This window comes from Saccostrea echinata, unplaced genomic scaffold (genome assembly GCF_033153115.1).
Source record: "Saccostrea echinata isolate AGI-Se365-2 ecotype Australia unplaced genomic scaffold, CSIRO_AGI_Sech_v1 ptg000009l, whole genome shotgun sequence".
Taxonomy (NCBI): domain Eukaryota; kingdom Metazoa; phylum Mollusca; class Bivalvia; order Ostreida; family Ostreidae; genus Saccostrea; species Saccostrea echinata.
The window spans coordinates 53,322,101-53,344,555 of NW_026889758.1; the positions used below are offsets into that span (position 1 = coordinate 53,322,101).

Genomic DNA, 22,455 nt, shown 5'->3' on the forward strand with positions numbered 1-22,455 from the left:
AAATACTGCTCTGACGTCATAGGCGACAATTCAGTGATAGAGAGATGAGAAGTTGCACACTATTTACGAAGTTATCAACGACAAATGCAGCTTAATTATGAAAAATGCTGAAAAAATTAATTCTTAACGTGATTTTCAATTACTATAGAAACACTAACTAATTCTAAGGTATAAGGATTTTGAGATATTTTCGTTTTTTATTCCAAACATTTAGAATCTGTAGGTCTGATTACGGCATTGTTTCGTGATCGGAAAATTATTTTTCAAGACCGCCATCCTTTACAAAACATATGAAAGCATACTTGCAAAAATTAATATTATGTTAAAAAGGAAGAAAAACAGAGTTATATAATATTAAATTTGTGAATCAAATAAGTTAATACATGTGATAAAATGACAAATCAAATTGTATTGTGATGGCGAGTTTCTTCGTCTTCGCCGTGTCTCCCTCGCTATCGTCGCTGCTATTTTTACAATGTTGACGGATTTTTCAGATTATTTCTTGCTGACAATTCTAAAATATAAGGTTGGACATTAAATTTCATATCGATAAAATCAGTGATTTCGTCGTCCATAACGCAGAAAATTCAGGTTGTATCGCGTATATTTTAGTAAGATTTACGTGAAGAGCTGATCAGCCATTGTCGCCTTTGACGTCACAGGGTCACGTGATCGCTATCTAATTAACTTAGATTTTTAATTCAGGGGTTTTCATTTGAGTCAATTATTGGTTAATTACCGCGGTTTATCCGCAGTAAAAACACAAAATTTATAAACTGTGGTCATAAGGAACGTTTTACGCTTTTAATTTCAAATAATTTAGAAACATGCGATAAGTCCTTTAACAGTTAATGGCAGGGCTCGACATTAACGCTTGTCCGGTACAAGTGAAAAAAAATTACGGACAAGTGAATATTGCTGGGCACTTGTCCGATTGGACAAGTGCATTTTAATGTAAAGAAGTCTTCAAATAATAAAAAGAACGACTGTTGAAAGTTCATCGGCAAAGACGGAAGCAGTACATAAAATACAAACTTCGATCCCGATATGGATAGCTATGTAATTAAATTCACACTCAATCGGGATCGAAGTTCACTAATTGCAGACTACTGCAAAGGCATGAAAGTTACGTCGAGTTATGAAGTTTAGATTCTGTTTAATGTTAACAGTTTCATTAAACATTTATGTTGTCAGGATAGAAAGTCTAGATAAAATTTTGTTTTTATGTGTTTCTTGTATTTATCACCGTTCATGGTAGCTCAGTCGGTAGAGCGCTCGCTTCGTGATCGGGAGGTCATGAGTTCGAATCTCGGCCGCGACAGACCTAAGTCGATAAAAAATAGGTAGCAACTGTTCCTTCGCCATGCGCTCAGCACTTTGAAGTGAAAGTTGCAGGTCTTTCGGATGAGACCTTAAAAACCGAGGCCCCGTGTCACGGCAGGCGTTGGCACGATAAAGATCCCTCACTGCTCAATGGCCCTGAGTGCCGAGTAAAGGTCAAAATTTGAAGCCCTTCACCGGTATATGGTGACGTCTCTATATGAGTGAAAAATTCTCGAATGGGACGTAAAACAATATACAATCAATCAATCTTGTATTTATCAATAACATTACGAATCAATCACATGTAATGAACTTTATTTTAGTTTTCAAGTTGACAGCATTGTATCTTTATTGAACAATTTTCGGACAAGTGAAGTTGTAGTTCGGACAAGTAAATGTCTTGGTCACTTGTCCGAATGGACAAGTAGGGAAAAAAGTTAATGTCGAGCCCTGAATGGTTTTTGCCATTATCATTTTCAGCTAATATGGCCCAAGCAGTTGCAGCACTCATAATAGCTTTATGCTTATGTGTGGATATTTCAACTCAACATGGAGCATACCCACCTGGTGTGCCTCCTCCTAATAATGCACATGTTCATGCACCTCCAGCACACCAGGGTGGACAACAATTTCAAGGACAACAACAGTTTCAGGGACAACAACAACAACAATTCCAGGGACATCAACAACAGCAGTTCCAAGGACAACAACAACAACAGTTCCAACAGCATCAACAGGGACAACAGCAGAACCTACAGTACCAGCAGGGTCAACACCCAGGTCAACAACAGGGTCAAGGTAATGCAAATTCTGCTCTTGAACAACAAGATCTAATACTGTTCTACAATGAAAGTGCATTTTCACTTCAAGAACTAAACTTATATCTGTGATGAGATGAAGTATCAGTATTCCAGATTGGTTGTGTATTATTTTTTTTACTTTCATAATTAAGGAAAAAGGTCGGATTTATTCAAAATAATTTCTGTGGAAAAAATATTCACTAAATCATATTATCTTAAAATTGAAATTGCAAAAGAAGAATCACATATAAATTAATAAATTAACATTTTTTTTTGTAATAATCAAAGATCTCTTTTGTTATAGCATTGAATAATGGTCATCAAGGTAGTTTCATTTTGCACATAATTTAAAAATAAAGGTAACTACATTTTAATTTTTTTTAGATGCTAACCAGTTATTATGTAGAATATCTGCTTGTAGGACAATTTAATCAAGGCAATACACAACAGTTCCAACAGCCAGGAGGCCATCAAGCAGCACATGGAGGATTTGGTCATGAAAGTGCTCACGATGCAAGGTATAATATTGATTTGAAATAAAAATTATCCACAAACAAATTACTACAGAATATTTCTCACGTTAAGAGAATCTAGAATGTACAGAGTTTGTTTAATAAAATTCTTCATCCAAAAAAAAAAAAAAAAAAGAATCTGAGTATATTAAGGTTTTTTTTTACCTTCACCTCTCAAATTATTTGAGACATATTAAGCACTTGAAGAGCATCTGAACTTGACTTATCTTTTGTACCACTTATTTCCAATTTCTTTTGTAGCCATATCAAGGAGCACTTGAAGGAAGTTGTAGATAAACCCAAGGAAGAAATGACAGAGGACGAGTTGGAATTCCATTACTTTAAATTACATGATTATGATAAAAACAACAAACTAGATGGTATAGAAATAGTCAAAGCTATCACGCATTTTCATGGTAAGTACAATATTTAGGTGAAAATGGACAATTGCTAAAGCTTATCGTAAAATTCTTGTTGTTATCAGCATGTTCGTTCTGTAAATTGTGGCTTGATGTTAACTTGAAAATATTGCCTGCATTGTTCACAGTTATAACATTTCATTAAAAAAATTATTAGTATACTCATATAGATATAAACATTTATGAATTTACTTATGGTGTAGAGATGATTTACAGACATTAATTATGTTTACAGATATACATTAGGTAAATAAAATGAAATAAAATGATAAGTTGATGAATTTTATAGAGGGGGGTAATTAGAATGCATACCATTTGTTTACTTACATGTTTTTATTATTTAAAAAAAGAGTACTTTTGGATTATGTAAACACATTGCATGCCTTTTTAAACTTGATATGAATTTAATATATCCGGTACATGTATAGCCTGTTTTATTACTTAAGAAAATTATAATGATTAAAGAAAAGAAATTTTACTAATTGCATGGATTCAACACCAGATATTCATAAAAAAGGACAACTTATGTAAATCTAAATTTAAATCTATAAATGTAATTTTGTTTTCCCATTTGTTAAACAACAACTAAGAGATTACAAATTTTGTTCAACCATATAACTATCTGTTTGTAGTTATTCCAACAAGAGGTAATTTAAGAGCAAAATACTTTTAAACAATGTTGAATTTTTTTTTCTATAACTCACCTTTTAACTTTCACACTACTTAATACAAAAGAAAAATGCACTAATTTTCTCACTGTACGATGTCTGAGGTTTCACTGTATTGTTATGATTTCTGTGAAAACTTTTTAGATGCTAGGAAAATAAAATGCAACACCAGCCCTTTGAACTTCATGAAAATGTTTTAAAAAATCTATGCTATGGAATGTAGAAAGAAGTACATGTATTCTGAAAAACTAAAACAAAATACTAATTTTCTTTATCTCATTTTATCATTGTCTCCTTTGCATCCTTATACATGTATATTATGAATAAGGAATTGTAGAATAGATTTATTAGAAGAAATCATTTTAGTGTGACTAATACATCTCAGATAAATTCTTCCTAAATCCTAGAGTATGAAAGGAATTCAACAAAAAACTCTAGCTCATCAGGACATGAAAATGAGCACACTGACCAAAATGGTCATTGGAGATGTAGGTTTGTTTTTTTATTGGGTGTTTAACTATTTTAGGACCCTGTTTACTTCTTTTTATCTATACATTAACATGATAAAGTCAAACTTTTTACTCCTTCTTCCCTTAGAACCTCCTCCCAAGAAAGAATTTTGATTTTTATTGAAATACATTTTGAAAGATAAACATAGACAATGAACATGTCATCTCTATGTTCTTTAAAGAATTTCATAATTAAATATTCATGGGCATATAGTTTTTAGTATGTCCGTCTGCAAAAACTTTAACCTTGCCCATAACTTTTGATCGGTTGGAGCTAGAGCTTTCATATTTCACATGTGTATTCCTTGTGACAAGACTTTTCTTTGGATACCAATATTTGACCTTCTGACGTTGGATTTTGACCTGCTTTTGCAAAATTTTACTGAACTTTTACCATGGCCATAACTTTTGAATGTATGGTGATAGGACCTTCACTGTTCACGTGTATTTCTTGTGAGGAGACCTTCCCTTTGGTACCAACATTTTTGAACTATTGACCTTTACCTAATTTTGAAAACCTTCAACTTTGCCCATAACTTTTGAATGGTTGTTGCTTGGGCTTTCATATTTCACACGTGTATTCCGTGTCACGATACCTTTTCTTGGGTATCAACATTTATGACCTTTTGACTTGAACTTTGACCTACTTTTGAAAAAAAACTTTAACCTTGGCAATTTGTGTATTCCCAACATTTTGTGACCTATTGACCTTGAACTTTGAGTTTGACTTACATTTGAGAAACTTTAACCTAGGTCATGAGCTGTCATACAGGTGCATCAGTGTTTCACAAACACATTTTTTTCTGTTTGTTTTGTTTTTCTTTTTTTTTTTTGGTCCAGGGTTTTAAAGTTTTGATATCTTTGCTTATGGTGATGTATATTTTGAAACTTTTTTTGTTTACAGCTGTACAAATCCCTTAATCTGAAGTTATTGACATACTGGTATCTGATGTGCTTAAATTACAGAGTATTACCAGGAAAAAGAATATGCTTAACTTGATAAAATACACTCTTCTGGATTAAATCTTGAAAATTTTGAAATAATGTAGAGATACAAAAAGCCATATGAATTTAGGAGGAATAACACATTGTCATAATTTTTTGAATGGCAGTATGTCCCAATGTAGAATTAAAATTCAATTTTGTAGTAAGTCCTGATTGTTTGTACAGTTTTTTTAAAATAAGGTAGCTCAGTGCTGTTACTTTGTAAATTTCAGATAACTTGCTACAAAACTGTTTATTGACATTTTTAATGATGTTGCATTACTTTAATATAAAAATCATTTTTAAGACATTTTTCTGAAATTTACAGCTGATGACGGTGAAAGTGAACAGCAGCAGCATGACAGAAAGGTATTCTCAGATGAAGAACTTAGTAACATCGTTGACCTAGTTTTACAGGAAGATGACCTAAATAAAGATGGCTACATTGAATATGTAGAATTTGTCACAGCGCAGAGGAAAGCTCGGGAACAGGCAAAGACTGACCAAGGCAACAGTGAACAACACTAGAGACGTGCTATAATTAATAAAAAAAAATGAAGTCTCACAAGTAAATCTGATCTAGTCGACTGTTTGAGAGGGAGGTTAATTTTGTTTAAAATTCCTTCTTAAGCAGATAATAGAGTAATATATTACATGGTTTTTGTCTTTAACATTTAAAACATTATATTCATTAGGTACTGGTATCTCGAAGTTAAAAACAAAACATATGTATGCCTAATGTGTCAAAGGGGGGGGGGGGGAATCCCAGCTTTCTTTACTGGCACATTGTATAACAAAGTATACTTTACATGCTGTTTTACTATGAAGATATATTTTCTCTTTTTATTATGCATGAAATTGTATTTATACTTTGAGCATTTTTGAGGCCATTTAGATCTGTTTAATAGTAGATTTTTTGAAAGTTGTAGAAATAATTCCTTGGATATAAAGGCAGCTGATATACATATATATATACATACATAAATAGTGGATGCTAAATCTGTTTAAAAAATAAAATCTTGCATTTAAACAGTTTAAAATAAAAAAAAGCAGTCATTAAATACAATTTAGTATGTATAACTACAACACTTCTGTAATAAGTATTTCAGTACTACATGTACTGTTGAGTATATGCCATTTGGCACTGATACTGGTGCTCTTGCCCTGCATGTTGTTCTTGTCTACAGGTTAGACTGCGAGTTGTTTTTGTGGGTTTTTTTTTTTTGATGGGTGTTTTTAGAGTCCCATTTCTAGAAATTTCTTGTTGTTTTTGGCATTACCTGCACATTCTTTTTCTTCTTTTTCCTCTTTTCAAAATATATCACAATTAATTTATTAGATTTATCAACCAAGGAATTTTAGTTATTTCATAATTTTAATTTTTAGTCATTTAATAATTTTTATATATTTATTTATATTACATATTAGACTGAACTGTATATTCTTGGAATGTTTAACATCCAAAGAAATGGTATAATAGTGCAAATTATATTGTTAAAGCTAACTGGGTTTTAAAACATGATATCAAAAAAATCCTCCCCATTTTGACTACACATTTGTCTGGAGTTACTGTTCCTTGTTGGGGGAGCAATATTCCCGATTCTGACAGGTACAATCAACATAGCTGTACTTGCTTAATAAATATTTCATATTGCAAATTAAAGTTCACTGGTAATATGTACTTAGATCTTCTGTCAAAGCAGTTTACATAGATACATGTATATAGCTTTAAAATGGTGATGTTTCCAGCTGGTTTCATAAGTTATTTCCATATACATTTAAAAATTACATTCTTAACAGTTAGTTTTAACATTTTAGAGCTTTATTTATATGTTCGTAAATTATACATATATAAAAATTTACTCAAGAGTATACTAACGTATTTTCCATTAGTTATTGCTTTGTGTAGTGCACCATGGAAACATGACATTGTTTTTGTTTATGATTTTGCTTTATGTTTAGTTATTTACACTTTACTATAAGGGAGAGCAAATATTAATGTGAAATCCACACTTCTCAAAGCTCAGTGATGGTGATTGTTAAAGCATGGAGATAGATTTGAGTGGTGTAATGTATGGGTGTGACCCCATGTAATAGGGGATATTTGAAGCCAATTTTGCTCATGTATCTGTAATTATCAAATGTGTTAATCAAATATGTGATTTATTCTGATGTGGTAGTAATTATTTTTTCAAATTCGATTGATGTCATAGATGATATTATAAAATTTGTAAAACATTCCACAACTAATTGAATGAAAATGTGTGTGTTTTTTGCCCTTTTATCCATCTAGAAATACTTTTTAAGTGTAGATTTCTATTAAACAGTATATTTATATCAAAAGATTCAACAGAAATTTGAACTGCATGTCATATTAATCAATGTATCAGTATATGTAATAATGTGTTAGAAATGATTTCATGGGAATGATGAATCATTAATGAGTGTTAATTATGTATAAGTTATATAAGTATGATCTCTTCATTGTTGAATCAGAAAGTGTCATAAATAAGAAATGATCTTTTCGGTTGACATGTATACATTTTTTATTATTTGGTGGAAGTACAGAGATATTGTGTGTGTGTGATTGTTGAATAAATGTTGAATGGTGGACCAAAGGAAATGACTCTTTTTTGATATACAGTGTGAAAGCTGTTAGCAGTAGTACTGAGAAATTTGGGTTTTTTTAAAGGAATTTCAAGGCACCTCTTAGGATTTCTTTGTTATACCACATATCCGTAAACTACAATATACTCCAGTGTTAAGATTGCTTTAGCATCATGTACTTCTCATATCCTCCTATACCTGCTACAAGGTACTTGCAGAGCTGTAGCTCTCTGGAAAATTCGGACAAAGTCTCTAGTTTGTCTGTTCAATTTATCTAAATTTTCTCAACCAGAGCTACAGATACAAGTATGAAAGTCAAATACATGTAGTAATTTGTGACATATGTGCATGACATTGTTAAAACTTAACATTGTATCGGGCCTAGATAGCGACACTATTGACTCTTAAATCAAAAGCTAAAGCTGCCTTGACGATGACACGGCCGACTCAAGAATTAAAAAGGAAATCACCCGTTTCTATATATAGATATACCATTTTAATTCAAGATCAATCTTTCAATATCATTCAGGGATACGAGTTTTATATTTCATAGGTGCAAGTATGTCAGATAACAATTATCTTACGTGTTTATTACTCTAATTTTGAGACAAAGGGCTTAGAAAATCAGTAAAAATGAAACAAGTAGCTATGAATTTGCAAAGTTTAAGGTTCATTGATACTTTGATAAGAGGGATAACTCTTAATGACGTAAATGTCTATAATTCTTTTATAAATTTGCCAAGTTGAAGTGTCTTTTTGTCCAATTTTGCCCCTGACCCCAAGCTATGCTTTGATTGTTTTTATTTTACTTGTAAATCACATTTCTTTTGGGAAAATCATTAGAGTTAAAACAATATTTTATATGAGTAGAGGGTTTATGAACCTTAATGAAAGAGTTTAGAAGTGTACTTTCCCGAGATACTCAGTACTTTCAAAGTGTAAGGTGCATATTGGAACTTTATAAAATTATGTTTATTAAAAAGCATAATGAAGAAAACGTAGAAAAGATATACAAATATATACATAAATGGAAAAATCATTGATCTGGAAATGATAAATTTAAGACCAATTCTAAATCTTAAGGTAATATGAGAAGGAAAATTGAATACCAGCATATATTTTCATCATTTTCAAGATGAACTGACCACCTTTAAGGACATACGCAACGTACCTTACCTACTGATAATTTTTCAAGATATTCTGAATTTAAGAGTATAGTGCCATCAGATGTTCATAGACAAAAAATCAGCATGCATTACCAGGGGTTTTGAAAAGATATCAATTGATGAAAATTCTTGTATAATTCAAAGAAAATATACAAAAATTATTGAACATACATTCTAGATGTTTTGTTTATCCAAACATGTTTTAGAAGAAGTGTACAACAGCACATATAGACATTAAGATGTAGCACACAGTTCCTTTAAGTATTGGAACTCTTCAGCTTCAGGGAAAAAGACAATAAAGTTTAAACTGCATGCATTACGTATGTCCTTAACCAAAATTATCTAAATGTAATTAAGTGCAGTCATACCCAAATAAAATTATTCTAATGTTGTTTTTCGGCATTGTTAAAGGTTTCCTCTGACGACAGTTTGTCATTGTTAAGATAGATACCTCAATAGTTACCATACACTCCATACAAACTCGGATGATTTTCATATTTACACGTATCATTGAAAGGAACTATCAACATTTAAATATGCTTATTATGTAATTTTTTAGTTAATTAACACATGTGTTAACTAAGTCTGTTTGACGGAATTTTTGTTTAAAAAAGTATTTAAGAAATCATTACTAGAGGAGGCGAAAATGCCTATCAAATGCGCCATGACCCTTTCCCGGATTCTCGCCTCTTCTTTTCTTTGCTTAGAGGAAAGAATACAGTTAGATGCAAGCAAGTAATCCATCCGTGGTCCAGAGAAAGACGATATTTCTTTTACATTCATGTCTCACGAAGTGATGGAGACCTTTTTTTCAAACTCTGAGATTTGTTCACGTTGTTTTGTCAATTAAGGACAGACGATACGTTCCTCAATAATATATAATTTTTTCTAAGATTTTGTCACTGAAGTATTGCTACTTTAACATGTTTACTCCCGAAAAATTGGGGTACCTTACCAGGCATTCGTGCAAGATACCAGAGGATGTTGTTTCTTATAAAATCCTTTTGGAAATAAACTTAATTAGCCAATAACTCATTTTTGGGTGTTTCAATTTTTTAAAGACAATTAGAAACCAGTTTAGAAATCAGAAGGTAATTAAAATTTTGAATATTTTCCACACAATATGAAGATAAACAAAACAGATATTTGAGGAACGTATCGTCTGACCTTAATAGTGACTTTATAAAATTTGCCACAAAAAATTCCAGATTTAGAGGATATAAATTTCATTATTTGTTTTGTTTGATTTTTTAGTAGAAATTAATACATACGGCATTCTAAAAGTTGCAATTTCCATAGACATACTATACTCTAAGAAAACAAAATTCAAAATGTCTGTATATCGTCATTGTCATGCAGCAGTCTCGTCAATTACGTAAAACTGTTGAATACAAATTGTGATGAGAAGTAGGATACACAGCATGTTAATGTACTTTAATGGAATATTCGAACGTGCTTTCACCAGTAATTACTGTATTGTCCTAAAATACTGCTCCCTTCTCGTGATTCTTTGTAAAACGTCTCAAATCCCGATGAATGAAAATCCGGGCATTTTATTGTATCATGGAATATTGATTTTTAACACGTTTTTCTCCCTTCGGAGACAACCAAATGGTTTAACTTTGCTCCAAAGATGCTGTGCATTGTCCAATTTCTGAATTCCGTTCCGCAGAGAACGAGCGTTGATGGCCACGCCCCCTTGTTAGACTGACCAGGTGGCCGTGGTTAATTATTGACGACCATGTAAGGTCGACTGAGCGTGCTGGAATGAACAAGCCCCCGGGGAGGGGGAGTTAAGTACCCCCACTTCAAACTCCATCGAACATTGAAGGATGATGAAAAGAAAACGGGTAATGATGACAAGCTATTACAATGTTTTGGATCGGCATATGACACATCTTTGGTGTTTTCTTTTCTACGACAATATAGTCCGAGGCAAAATGGAAGAGATTTTTTGCACTAATACTTTGCTTTATTTTGGATGCACATGCATTTCGTTCTTACACCCAATGCTAACTTGCAGTAACAAAGTTAAAAATTTGTTTTATTGCTTTTATTTTTTTGTATCTGTGTGTTTGCATTATAATTATTTAATTTGTTAACATGGAGAACAAAATTGAAAATGAAGAAAGAACTGTTTGTCAATAATGCAATTTCTTTTTAATCTTTTTAGTGCATTAACGTGGCCTAGATCAAGTGGCATGGGCTCCAGTGTTGGACTTTAAGACATTTTTGTCCAGTTTGACAATGTTTACTTCATATATCTGACTTTACAATGCTAGATACATGGCACAAGTATATCAGTTTACTAATACTATGGAATTGTCGACGACATACTGTTTCACAGCCATTTAAAATAATTTTATACAACAGAGTTGAAAAGACATTAAAACAAGCATCACTTTGTGACCGAAAACATAAATTTTGTGTACGGGTCCTTTAATAATATATATTATAGTCATGTTTTACAATTACATGTATAAACATGCATACTGTATACTTTCATTTCAAATGAAGTCATAATATCCATGCAGTTCCTAAAATTTCACATCCATTCTTCAATCAGCACTAAATATAAACTATAAATTCTAAACACAATTTGATTTTTTTCGAACACCATTAAGTCGGCGGTATAGTGTTATGCGGTCACGCTTGATATTGCAGCACTGGATTCGACAGACCATGGTGTGTGTTGTTCATCCGCAGGGCTGTTAGACTCTTGTTGTACCAGTCATCTTCATGTGTTTCCTGTAAAAAGTCATCGTCATCATCAAAATAATCCTCATCCGTTGAAAAATATAATCCCAATTTCAGACATATTGCAGAACAATCTTATTTAAAAAAAATACAGATAAAACAAACAAACAAACAACAACAACTTTATTTGTGAATAATTCTTGAACTCACCAAATTATAATCCGTCATTGGAAACTGTTGAACTTGTCTGGGCATAGTCGCCATATTAGTTGTTGGCATTCCCGGCATGCTTGAGAACTGTGCTACGGGAGGGTAGCTTGTGTTCATCTGAGGGTATCTGGACATAGAGTTCATAGTGGGTGGGGCAGGGTAAGTTCCATATGGTCTTGATGTAGTGGGGTAAATATTTTTCATCATTGCTCCGCAAGCTGGATTCATTACTGGCGATAATGATTTGGCTAATTGTTTCTCTTGTTTTCTGTATTTTGCTCTTCTGTTCTGGAACCACACCTGAAAAAATGTTTTACCTTTAAAAGCAAAGTATTTTTTAAAAAATCGAAATAGATAATATATATGATGACTTGTTGCAGGTTTCTGTCAGAATAAATTTCATATCTCCAGTGCAAAACACTACACAGATAATTAATCTGCATCAATTCCCAAAGCAGAACTTTTTCTTTTACATAAATCTTTCATTTAAACATTTTGTTCATTCAGTTCATGTGCTCTATGATCTAGCTAAAACAAATCTATCAAAACCGAAGTCTAACAATTCATGCAGATAGTTGCAAATTTTCTGATTATTCGAAAATGCGAAAATTTATTAATCATGCAAAGTCTAACTCAGAGGAGATCCTACACGAGATCTACAAAAGCACCCCCGGAAGAAGTTCTTCTCTTTTCTAAAGACATCGAAAGCGAGAAATGTCCGTAGAAATACACGATGTTTTGCATACGTAATTGAAAAGAAATAGCTTTTGATGAACCAAGAGACCAAATATTTCTAGCGGGATTAATGAAGCAGACGTCAATTCGTCGCGCGTGCAGGAAAGTCGTCTGCAATTATCTTCGTCGCTCGTCATTCAGCATGTTTGCTTTCAATGTGGTCAATGAATCCAAGAAAGCAGAATTGATTTCAATTATTCCTTTAATACAAAATGTACTTGATTTTGGAGAAAAAGAAGCTGCAACGAGAACGGTTTGGAGTACTGAGTATTCTTGTACAGCAACGCTTTTGAAAACGAATTAGTCATTTACAGAAAGGTTTGCAAATTGAAACTCCACGCTTTCATATTTTTTTTTTTGGTATTTCTGTTGGAACTTCAACAAATTGGGCACTTGTATATGCCTATATTCACGGACCAATAATATACACTAATTGATGCATATTTAACATATAATCTGTTACATATTCGTAAAATTCTTTTCAGTGCATAAAATCTCTGACAATTATTATATCAATACGTTATTTTCAGATCATTTATTTGTGTTGCTTTTTGAATGATTTACGATTATAAGAAGTAAATATGTGATTATATTTATATATTTGTGTTAACACTGAGTGGGTTTTTTCTGTTTTGTGTCAAAGATTTTATATAACTTTACATAGAACATGTAGTCTTTATTAAAAAAAAAATCAAAGTTTTATCAAGTTTTTTTTTTTTTAATATTTTTACTTTTCTTTCTTTCTTTTTTTTTTTTTTAGTTCAAAAGAAGTTTTAATCAATTAATAATTCATAAGAATATTTGTGTGACTAGTGTTTCAAACATAATTTAAAAAAAATCGTAAAAAAAGAAAAATGACAGAACTAATCATTTATTAGCAGGAATCTATATGTAAGCTAAAAAGCTTTATTTTAACAGTCATAACCCCCCCCCCCCCCAAAAAAAAAATACCGCAATGCTTCTGAAATGTTAGAACTTGTTTTTGGTACACACAGTTCTTTTTAGAACACAATAAAACCTTTCATACTGGTTTACATCTCTCACTCTCTCTCTCTCTCTCTCAATAAACTCTTTGAAATACTTGATAAGTTTACCTATCTATACACGTTTGATCTATCCGTCCTACCATGTATTTTATCACTTGTTGGAGGACGTGTGCCTCTCACGACACAATCATGACACCCCTGATAAAAACGCGTGCCTACGCGTGATCAGCACGGTGTCGGAAATTGATGGCATTATGTCTGACACGTGTAAGTAGTCAAAGCCTTTTTCACGCCTGTTGTACCAAAAGAAATACCCGTACATGCTAATCACAGCATTCTCAGATCAGTCTATATGACAATATATTACTGATTTTTGAAAAAGTCACACGTCATTTATACGTTTTGCAATAAAAAAAAAAGACTAATTGCATATCTATATATTGCAAACCTTAAATACGTTCTTCATACAATACCATAAAACTACCTTAAAAATATTTCTGGATTTTTTTCAGGGTGTCCTCTGATAGGAGGTTGCCCGTCTCTAGAGAGTAGACAAGATAATGAGACAAGACAGAACCGCTAATGGAAAACTCTCTTAGCGCTTTCTTTCACTGCATTAGCGGCAAATGAAAATTCATCAGCGCCGACACTCGGGCCTCGAGCGCATTGCCATCCCTGGCTTTTTTCGAAATTGAATTTTCCCCCTCCGTACATCAAGTCTTACATACATAGCCTCACTATTACAGAGTGGAAAACGTCGTTACTGAAGAAAATAGCCTCTATTGTTTCATGTATACGACATCGTTGCAAAACTGTATTGAAAAAAAGTTTACATTAATAATTTAGTATTACTGATCACAAAATTGACGAGGTCGAATTTAAGAAATTGCTTTAGTATCGTTGCTTTGATCGTAAAGAGATAATACAGGTTTCAATAAAGATATTAAGTGAAAAATTGTCATTCGATTTTCTAAATATCTGGCATCGTTTGATATGAAATTTCGCTTTTAGATTTTTTTTTTTTACGAAATTGGAAACGCGAATCGAAAAATGATTTATTGTTTCTCAAGCTGTATACACGGTGCTTTAAATGCTTTTGAATAAATTTTACTGTTCGTATTTAAAGGCTTTGTCATTGTTTATTATTATAGCTAACCATTCAGGTACACTGTATTATTTCTTATTCATTCGTCAATTATGATAAAAAGCTTAGACACACTGTTTTGTTTCTAAAACAATACACATATTTAACGATTTTAGTTATATTCTAGTATATATATTATAAAATTATTTACTAAAGTATTTATGATAAGTACTTTTGAACAAACATACAATTTAACACTGCTTATATATAAGCTCTAAACTCTTAATTAAATGGAACTCTCTGTCACGTGCATAATATTTGCTGTTGTCAAATACATGTACATATATATAGGCTCCGTCGGGGCAGGTGTTTTATGTACACATTTTTTGTCCAAACAAGCTGTAGAATAAAAGTTCAAATATATAGTAACTTACTTTTTTAATCATAAGTACTAAGATAGTGAAACAAAAATTAAAAACATATTTATACAATGTGTATCAAATGATATGGTGTCCCAACCCATTGGACTGATCAACAAGCTTGCATCAAAATGCATCATTTATATGCATACAAATTATTAGAAAAAAAATTATTGGTTGATTGGTGCTGCGCAAAAAAAATTAGTCTTTTTTTTAAAACAAATATTTCTACACCATACTGCAATTGTTAGCATTATAATTAATTTGAAACTACATCATGGTACTGTCTAATTTAAGTTTAAATAATTAAACATCCAAAAAGGAAAAAGTTTTTTTTTCTTTTGTAACAACTTTCATTTTATATCTCGATGCAATTAGTGATTTTTTATTCTGGCAGATTTTATTCAAATAATATTTTTTTTTTTTTTTTTTATTCAGAATCTCTAACAAAGTACATTTAACAGGCAATGTTATGTAAAATATCATCTCTCTCTCTCTCTATTTTTTTTTATTCTAGAAGAATTATTAAAGAATGTGGTATTAACTTACGAAAAGATAACATCTGACTTTTCAAAGTATGTATACATGTATATAATTTGCAATGAATATTACATTCTATGAAGAACCTTAGTGCTATTCACTCTCCCTGGATATATCTAGAAAGAAATAGCTTTTTTCCCTCTTTTTGTTTGTTTGTTTGTTTGTTTGTTGAATTTTGTTATATCTGCTTGGTCACACTTAATGTAGAGAGATAAGCATCATTTTGTAAATTTAGAGATCTTATCTAATTAAGTGAATATATTTACAATATTTTCCCGTTTTCCTTTGTAATAACAAAAATTCGAATACTTCTTTTCCTTTTTTTGGGAAAAAAAATTCCACAAAGAGTGAAGAATTAATGATCATTAATAAATTATTCCGAAGAATTTACGTCAGTAAAATATACTGCAACAATGGGGTCGACAAAATGTACCGACTTAATTAATCTGATTTAAAAGAAAAAAAAATATAATCAGACAATATTCGAGCATCCTTTCTTAGAAAATAAGTTCAATGAATGTTTTACTTATGTACCTTACTGAAAAAATATGATAAAAATACTTTATCTAGAGCAACCACGTCAAAATCTCAAGTAAATTGACGAAATCGGGTTTATGGCAATCCATCTATAGTTCATAGCATTTTTAGTCTAAGCGTGACAGGGTCAATTAATAATGTACAATCGGACGAACCTTTTCACACAAAATACCTGCCAATAAACAGGTATCAATTGTTAATGACAGGTGTATTGATTTCCTAGTCAAGGTACATCGCAGCGGTCAGTATAATATTACAAATAAATGTATTATACAGCATGGGCAATCAGACGTGATTTGGATTAATTTTGGAAATTTTAAATTACGTGAAACTTTTATTCTTACAGAATTTCACATATTTTTAAATAAATTTTACTATAAGAAACATGGTCAGTATAGAAAACGATTTTTTTTTTCATTATTAAAAAAAGCAGCGACAAGTATTTTTATTATTAAGACCAATCCTAATGACTGGAATTTTGTTTTTAACGAGAATGAAATATGTTTACTGTGCATGAATCTACGATTATTTAATGTTTCGTTATATTTTTCCTTAAAATTATCTTACAATTTTTTTTATATGTATAAAGACCCAATCAATTTCTAAATAGTGTATGTTAAGCTAAATGCATAAATGCCATATTTTCCGAAAAAAAACTGTAAAAATAAAAACCGCACTCACTTAAAAAAATTAAGAATGTGTTTGAATATGTATTCAAATAAATGAATTAAGACCTACGATAAATTTAAATAATGCAAGTAGACAGAGAAAGCGTTTTTTTTTTTTTTGTTTTTGTTTGTTTGTTGGTTTGTTTGTTAAACAAATAAGAATGTTAAGGAGTTTTTCATTGTAGTAAAAGATAATATACTAGTGCCTATTTCGATATTATTTTATTATTCTTTTTAATTTTGATTAATTGGGCATCATGTTTTGTTCTCAAAGTAATAAAAAACATAAAATATTTTAAATGTATTCTATGTATTTTTCGACGTGGCTTTGAATCTTTATTCATAAACAGTTGATTTTGGTAAGTTTTACATGTAGTTACAAAGAAAGATAAGTGAACTACATGTGTATTTTCTTTTTTGTTCTTTTCGAAAAGGAAGTATTTAACCCCTTTTTTTTATTTTAAAGGCAGATGATAAAAACAAAAACAAACAAATAACAAAACAAAACAAACAAATGAAAAAAAAAAAATGGATGCATGGATTAGAATTATTTTGGTTGTAAATGATGCAAATGTCAAATTTCGGAGAAATTGTAAACTTCCTATGATGTTCAAAATCCTACCTTTTTGTCACCCTTTCATCCTTATAAATCTATACATTTTTTAACACTTTAAAGGACAGTATAGTGAAATTTAAAATGAAAATAGAAATCCATGCTGCTAAAGTTATTAATTTTACTTACACAAACATGATTTAAGTTGTATTTTTCATGATTTTTAAAGAAAAAAAAGTTTGTATCATTTGTCCTTAATCTCGAATTTAGAATTTAAAGTGTAAAGCATACAGTTTTCACCAATCAAAAATAGTAGATTATTAATATTAAACTCTTAGATCATTTTCTTTTCCAGCGGAGCAACGATTAAAGTTTTCCCCGTCATTGGCTCAATCTAACGAAAAATAAAAATCTTTTGAAGTTTTCGACGTTAATGATTTCGTTAGGTGCTTCGGAACCCCTCCCGCGGTGCATTTCTTGTCAAGTTTAGTTCCATCTGTCAAACAAAATTTCCCTCGTTTGTTTCCGAGCACGATTTTTTGGTACAAATATTGATAATTTTCTGACTAGACCCCTTGTTTATTTTCTCAATGGGGAATTCTAGCTTTTAATTATGGTCAATTCTGTCACTCGGAAAAGAATCGTCTTCTGTAATTATGGTATCTGTTGGAACTTATTTCCGAGAACCAGAACACGATTTTGAACCATTGTTTCATTTTAAAATATTTTCAAGCGTTAAATTTTGAAATAATTGAAGGTAATTTCTTTCTATTTACTTTGTTTTTCATATACACATAGATATTCTCACATAAAATTCACCCTTTTATCTTTTGATCATGAGAAGTTATACGTTAGAAAAATCTGTTCTATTAATTTTTGAAACGAGTCGACACTCTTAAAGCCTAAATAGCCCTCCCCCCTTTCTACAGGTACTTCCCCAAATACATGTCCCGGACGCTATCTAAAACAAGCAGACCCCTTTGACTTTCATCTTTTTAAATTTGGTTTTAAAACAAATATACATATGGTTATCCAAATAATTGTATCTAGCCAAAATTCTGCAGTCTCTCTCTCTCTCTCTCTCTCTACTTGATTTTGATACTTTTGTGCTTGTGTATATAGAATTAAGTTTTATAACAAATTTCACGTGTATCAAAAATCTATACACATTTTGGTTTGAAATAGAAATACAAATATCCTTAGACTGAGCAAGTGCCGCAACATAAAATAGCAACCCTGTACAACTTTTCTCTCCGATATTAATATGCATAAAAATACATATTTAGATAAATATCAAATAAGTGTGCCAAGTAATGATACAAAATACTCGGTCTAAATAATTTTCTTTTTACCATAAAAATATACAATATAAATTATTCTAAATAATAAGTAAAAATAATTCAGTTTTACCTGTATTCTAGCCTCGTTGAGTTTAGTAATCCTGGCCAATTCTTCGCGGCAGTATATGTCTGGATAATGACTTTTTGCGAACGCATTCTCTAATTCTTGAAGCTGCTCCTGTGTAAATGTGGTTCTGTGTCGACGTCTTGCAGGAGTAGGACACGCCGCTGGATTCGAACTCCCACCGCTTATTCCGGAATTGTTGGTTCCTGAACCAGGTTCATGCTTTATTTTCTTAAATGCTCCTTCAGGACCTATTAAAAATAAGATAATCTTTTCAAAAATATAAATAGCAAATAAAAAGTATGACTTTAAAGAAGTCATATTACAGAAACTGTTTGATAAAATAAAATCTGTCAGAAATGATTAAAAAAAATTTTCTTTTTGCTCAGAAAAAATCAGCTTGCATCTAACAGCAATGAAATATAACTAAACAAGCAATTCTGAAGAATTCAATATATATAAAGCAACGCTAAATTAAATTGCAAAAGCAATTTTGTCAAATTTATTGAATTCTCTTCACGTCTCTAATTATTGTATGGTCCCCACAAAATTCGATAAAAATACTTACCATGGTCGCCACCGCAAATTCTATCAAATTTTATTAATCTTATTCGTTCACATCCAAAAACAAATTATGTGAGTCTCTTGAATCTAAAATTTAGTTAGTCCAAACTTCAGCTAACAAAACACTCCGGGTTGTGACAAATTACCTGTAATTTTCTGAATCTTATAGAAAAATTTGCCTCAATACCGTTACAATAGTCAAATTGTTACTCGTAATTTATATATCGTATCGTAACTAAATCAAGATTCCCTAATTTAGAAGTATTGTAAATTAAACGTAATTATATACCTAGATATGTAACAACCCACCTGATAGTTCGATGCTTTCCATTTTCAATTCCGTGATTAATGGGGTAGTTGTAAATTAGGTTAATTCACAAAACTTATTAGTGGTCAACTAAATTGAATTCATCTGCGTTGATGAACAAGGTTACTAAATACCTACCATTAGGGTCAGAGAGGTTCCGAGTACTTGTACCATTGTCCAAATTATAAAGAGCAGAAAATTCATCGAGTTTCCTCTTGCTCATACCATCTTCTCCATGCTGAATTCTATCGTCCGTCATTTTTGGGGGGAAATTTTTTATGGTATTTTTATGATTGTTATGTTGGAGGACGAAAATTAAATGTCTAATATAATTTTCTTATCTGTTGATTTATAGTACGACGTTTGAAGACTTTTTTACCTAAAGGCTGTCGGCCAATCAAATTACGCGAAATCGCTATCAGAATACAAACGACATATATTGCTCCAAATTGATCGCTGATTGGTCCGTTCAGATTCAAAGAGTTCGCCGAATAATTATCATAACAAGAAGGCGTTACCAAATTATGGGATCAATATTGATTTTGCCAATTATATTTATTATGACATAAGATACTTTTAGTTTATTGATATTTTTGATTGTTTTTCACATTTAAAATTCGACCATTAATATATTGTAATCATATATCCTATCACTTTCTTCTCAAAATTCAGACATTAAAAAATAAACCTACAAGAATTTCATTTTTAACAATATTTTTTGCGGATATTAGATGATTGTGCAGACTTTACAAGATATTAATTGTCAAAACTTCCTATAGGGTATATAATTGGAAATATGCTAGACTTAAAACTAAAATATCCACAAATTACACGAAGATGAATGAAATTGCCTTCGATTATCCAGATGGCCAGCTTCAATCGTTCTAAAGAGGGGGTTACACTTTTTACCAGAAATAGAGTTCTGGTGTTAGGAAAATCACCCCCTTAACACGCACGATGTTACCCCCAACCCGCAATCACGACAAGACATGAAAGAACCCGGGGTAGCCAAATCGCGCAGACATGTCTTGTGCAATTTTAGCGCTCTCAGTGGCTTTCAGTGGCTTATTTCATGTCACCAACATTTACATCGGTGATTAAAATATATGCGTATCATGTATCTTTCTGTATATAAAAAAGTATAAGAAGTGAATTTTCAGGGCATGTTTCACTTGCTTTTAGACAAATTTTAACGAAATTGATCAGCAAACAACTAAACATGTTAAAATTTGCTCATCTACCCCCCCCCCCCCCCCCGCCCACCTCACCCCATTTAAGAAAAGATTGCGAGACAATAATTATTTGAGTATAAGTTAGTATATTGTTTAAATTTATGAAAATTAATAATCAATTGATATTTTTACTCATAAAAAAGTTTTTGTCCCATAGAGGCTAAAAATTCCAGGTGTGTGAAAGACCTTAATTGGACCTTGCCGACAGGTAGAAATATTAATGCACTCAAAACAGATGACCCACCCGCTGTTTCACAAATATAAGTCATAAAAATATAGAGGGGTTATGTAATAAGTTTTGTTCAGCGTATGTGTATTTGAAATTTGAGCAAATTTAAAAAAAATATTTTCTAAAAATAGCGTACATTGAAACAATTTTGAGTGTATACTCAAAAGGGCCCCGGGTAATGTTTGAATTACAAACATCGGTAACTTTTTATCTTTTATCGGAAAACAAAATCCTGAAAAAAATAATTATTGTCCAATCTGTCTAACACCTACTTTTGCTTTATCGTCCAATTATTGTGTTTGAAGAAGACACATGGTAAACGTTTGTTGCGGTCAAATTAATTTGATTATTTAATTGAATTAATTGGCCAATAGGGCACACGACCGCTATCTAAGCAGAAGGTGTCGCGTAAGAGTTGTAACAACAGATGTACAATGTAGATTCTAGAAGCAGGAATGCCACACGATATTTGTGAACTATTCTAATTATTTTTCATCATAGAGAAAAGGGTGGGGGGGGGGATTTCCACACTTTCTGTGGATAAATTTAGATCATGCAGTAGATATACAGGTAGCCTATTTCAGCTTTCTCCCAAGATCACGGTCAAACAAAACGAAAGTATATTAGCTTGAAATAACAAGAAAGAGAGAGAGAGAGAGAGAGAGAGAGAGAGAGAGAGAGAGGAAAGAAAAAGAACATAAATATGAAAAAAGGGATAACATCAATATCAATTAAAGACGAAAGAATTACAAACATTTTAATTTCTTTTTCAAATTAAACAAAATAATAATTTTTGTGTCTTTAATTAAATTTTGCATGTATGCAACGTTTTGTATTAGATGTAAAAAAAATAAGGATAAGAATTTTCAACAGCATCAATTAAAAATTGACATAATGTACATATACATTAATCTGAATACAATTACTCTATTAATATGACTTGCGTTCTTTCTAATATGTTTATGTAATATATATATATATATATATATATATATATATATATATATATATATATATATATATATATATATATATATATATATAGTCCCAAAATGATATTTCTTAATTCCAAGGTGATAAATTTCATTATATTGTCCACAAGAAAAAAAATCTCAATAAATTCTTGAAAATATAGATACATTCTGTGCATCCGTAATATTTTCAGGAAAGTAACTCCAAAGTTTATTAGTTGATGGAAGAAAAAATTCCATGCATGATGTAGTCATTGGTTTGGTTTGAACATATTTTATTGTTTATATGTTAAAAAGATCGGGCAGAAGTTTTTGTTTTTAATTTGAATTT

General features: G+C 31.2%; 3 protein-coding genes across 3 annotated transcripts in view; 1 reads left to right on the forward strand and 2 right to left on the reverse strand.

The window, feature by feature from the left end:
- The window catches only part of LOC133183102 (molecular chaperone MKKS-like), a 202,105-nt gene that overhangs the window by 97,615 nt on the left and 82,035 nt on the right, over positions 1–22,455 (reverse strand). The window lies entirely within an intron of this gene.
- LOC133183099 (hybrid signal transduction histidine kinase L-like) lies at positions 1,804–7,838 on the forward strand. Its single transcript, XM_061318047.1, has 4 exons — positions 1,804–2,121; positions 2,545–2,641; positions 2,897–3,051; positions 5,544–7,838. The coding sequence occupies exons 1-4, from the start codon at positions 1,809–1,811 to the stop codon at positions 5,741–5,743; spliced, it is 765 nt and encodes a 254-aa protein (XP_061174031.1). The 5' UTR covers positions 1,804–1,808; the 3' UTR covers positions 5,744–7,838.
- LOC133183951 (homeobox protein unc-42-like) lies at positions 11,635–19,951 on the reverse strand. The gene is made up of 4 exons (XM_061318823.1): positions 19,831–19,951; positions 18,828–19,072; positions 11,896–12,195; positions 11,635–11,736 (listed from the first exon to the last, which is right to left on the reverse strand). The coding sequence occupies exons 1-4, from the start codon at positions 19,949–19,951 to the stop codon at positions 11,635–11,637; spliced, it is 768 nt and encodes a 255-aa protein (XP_061174807.1).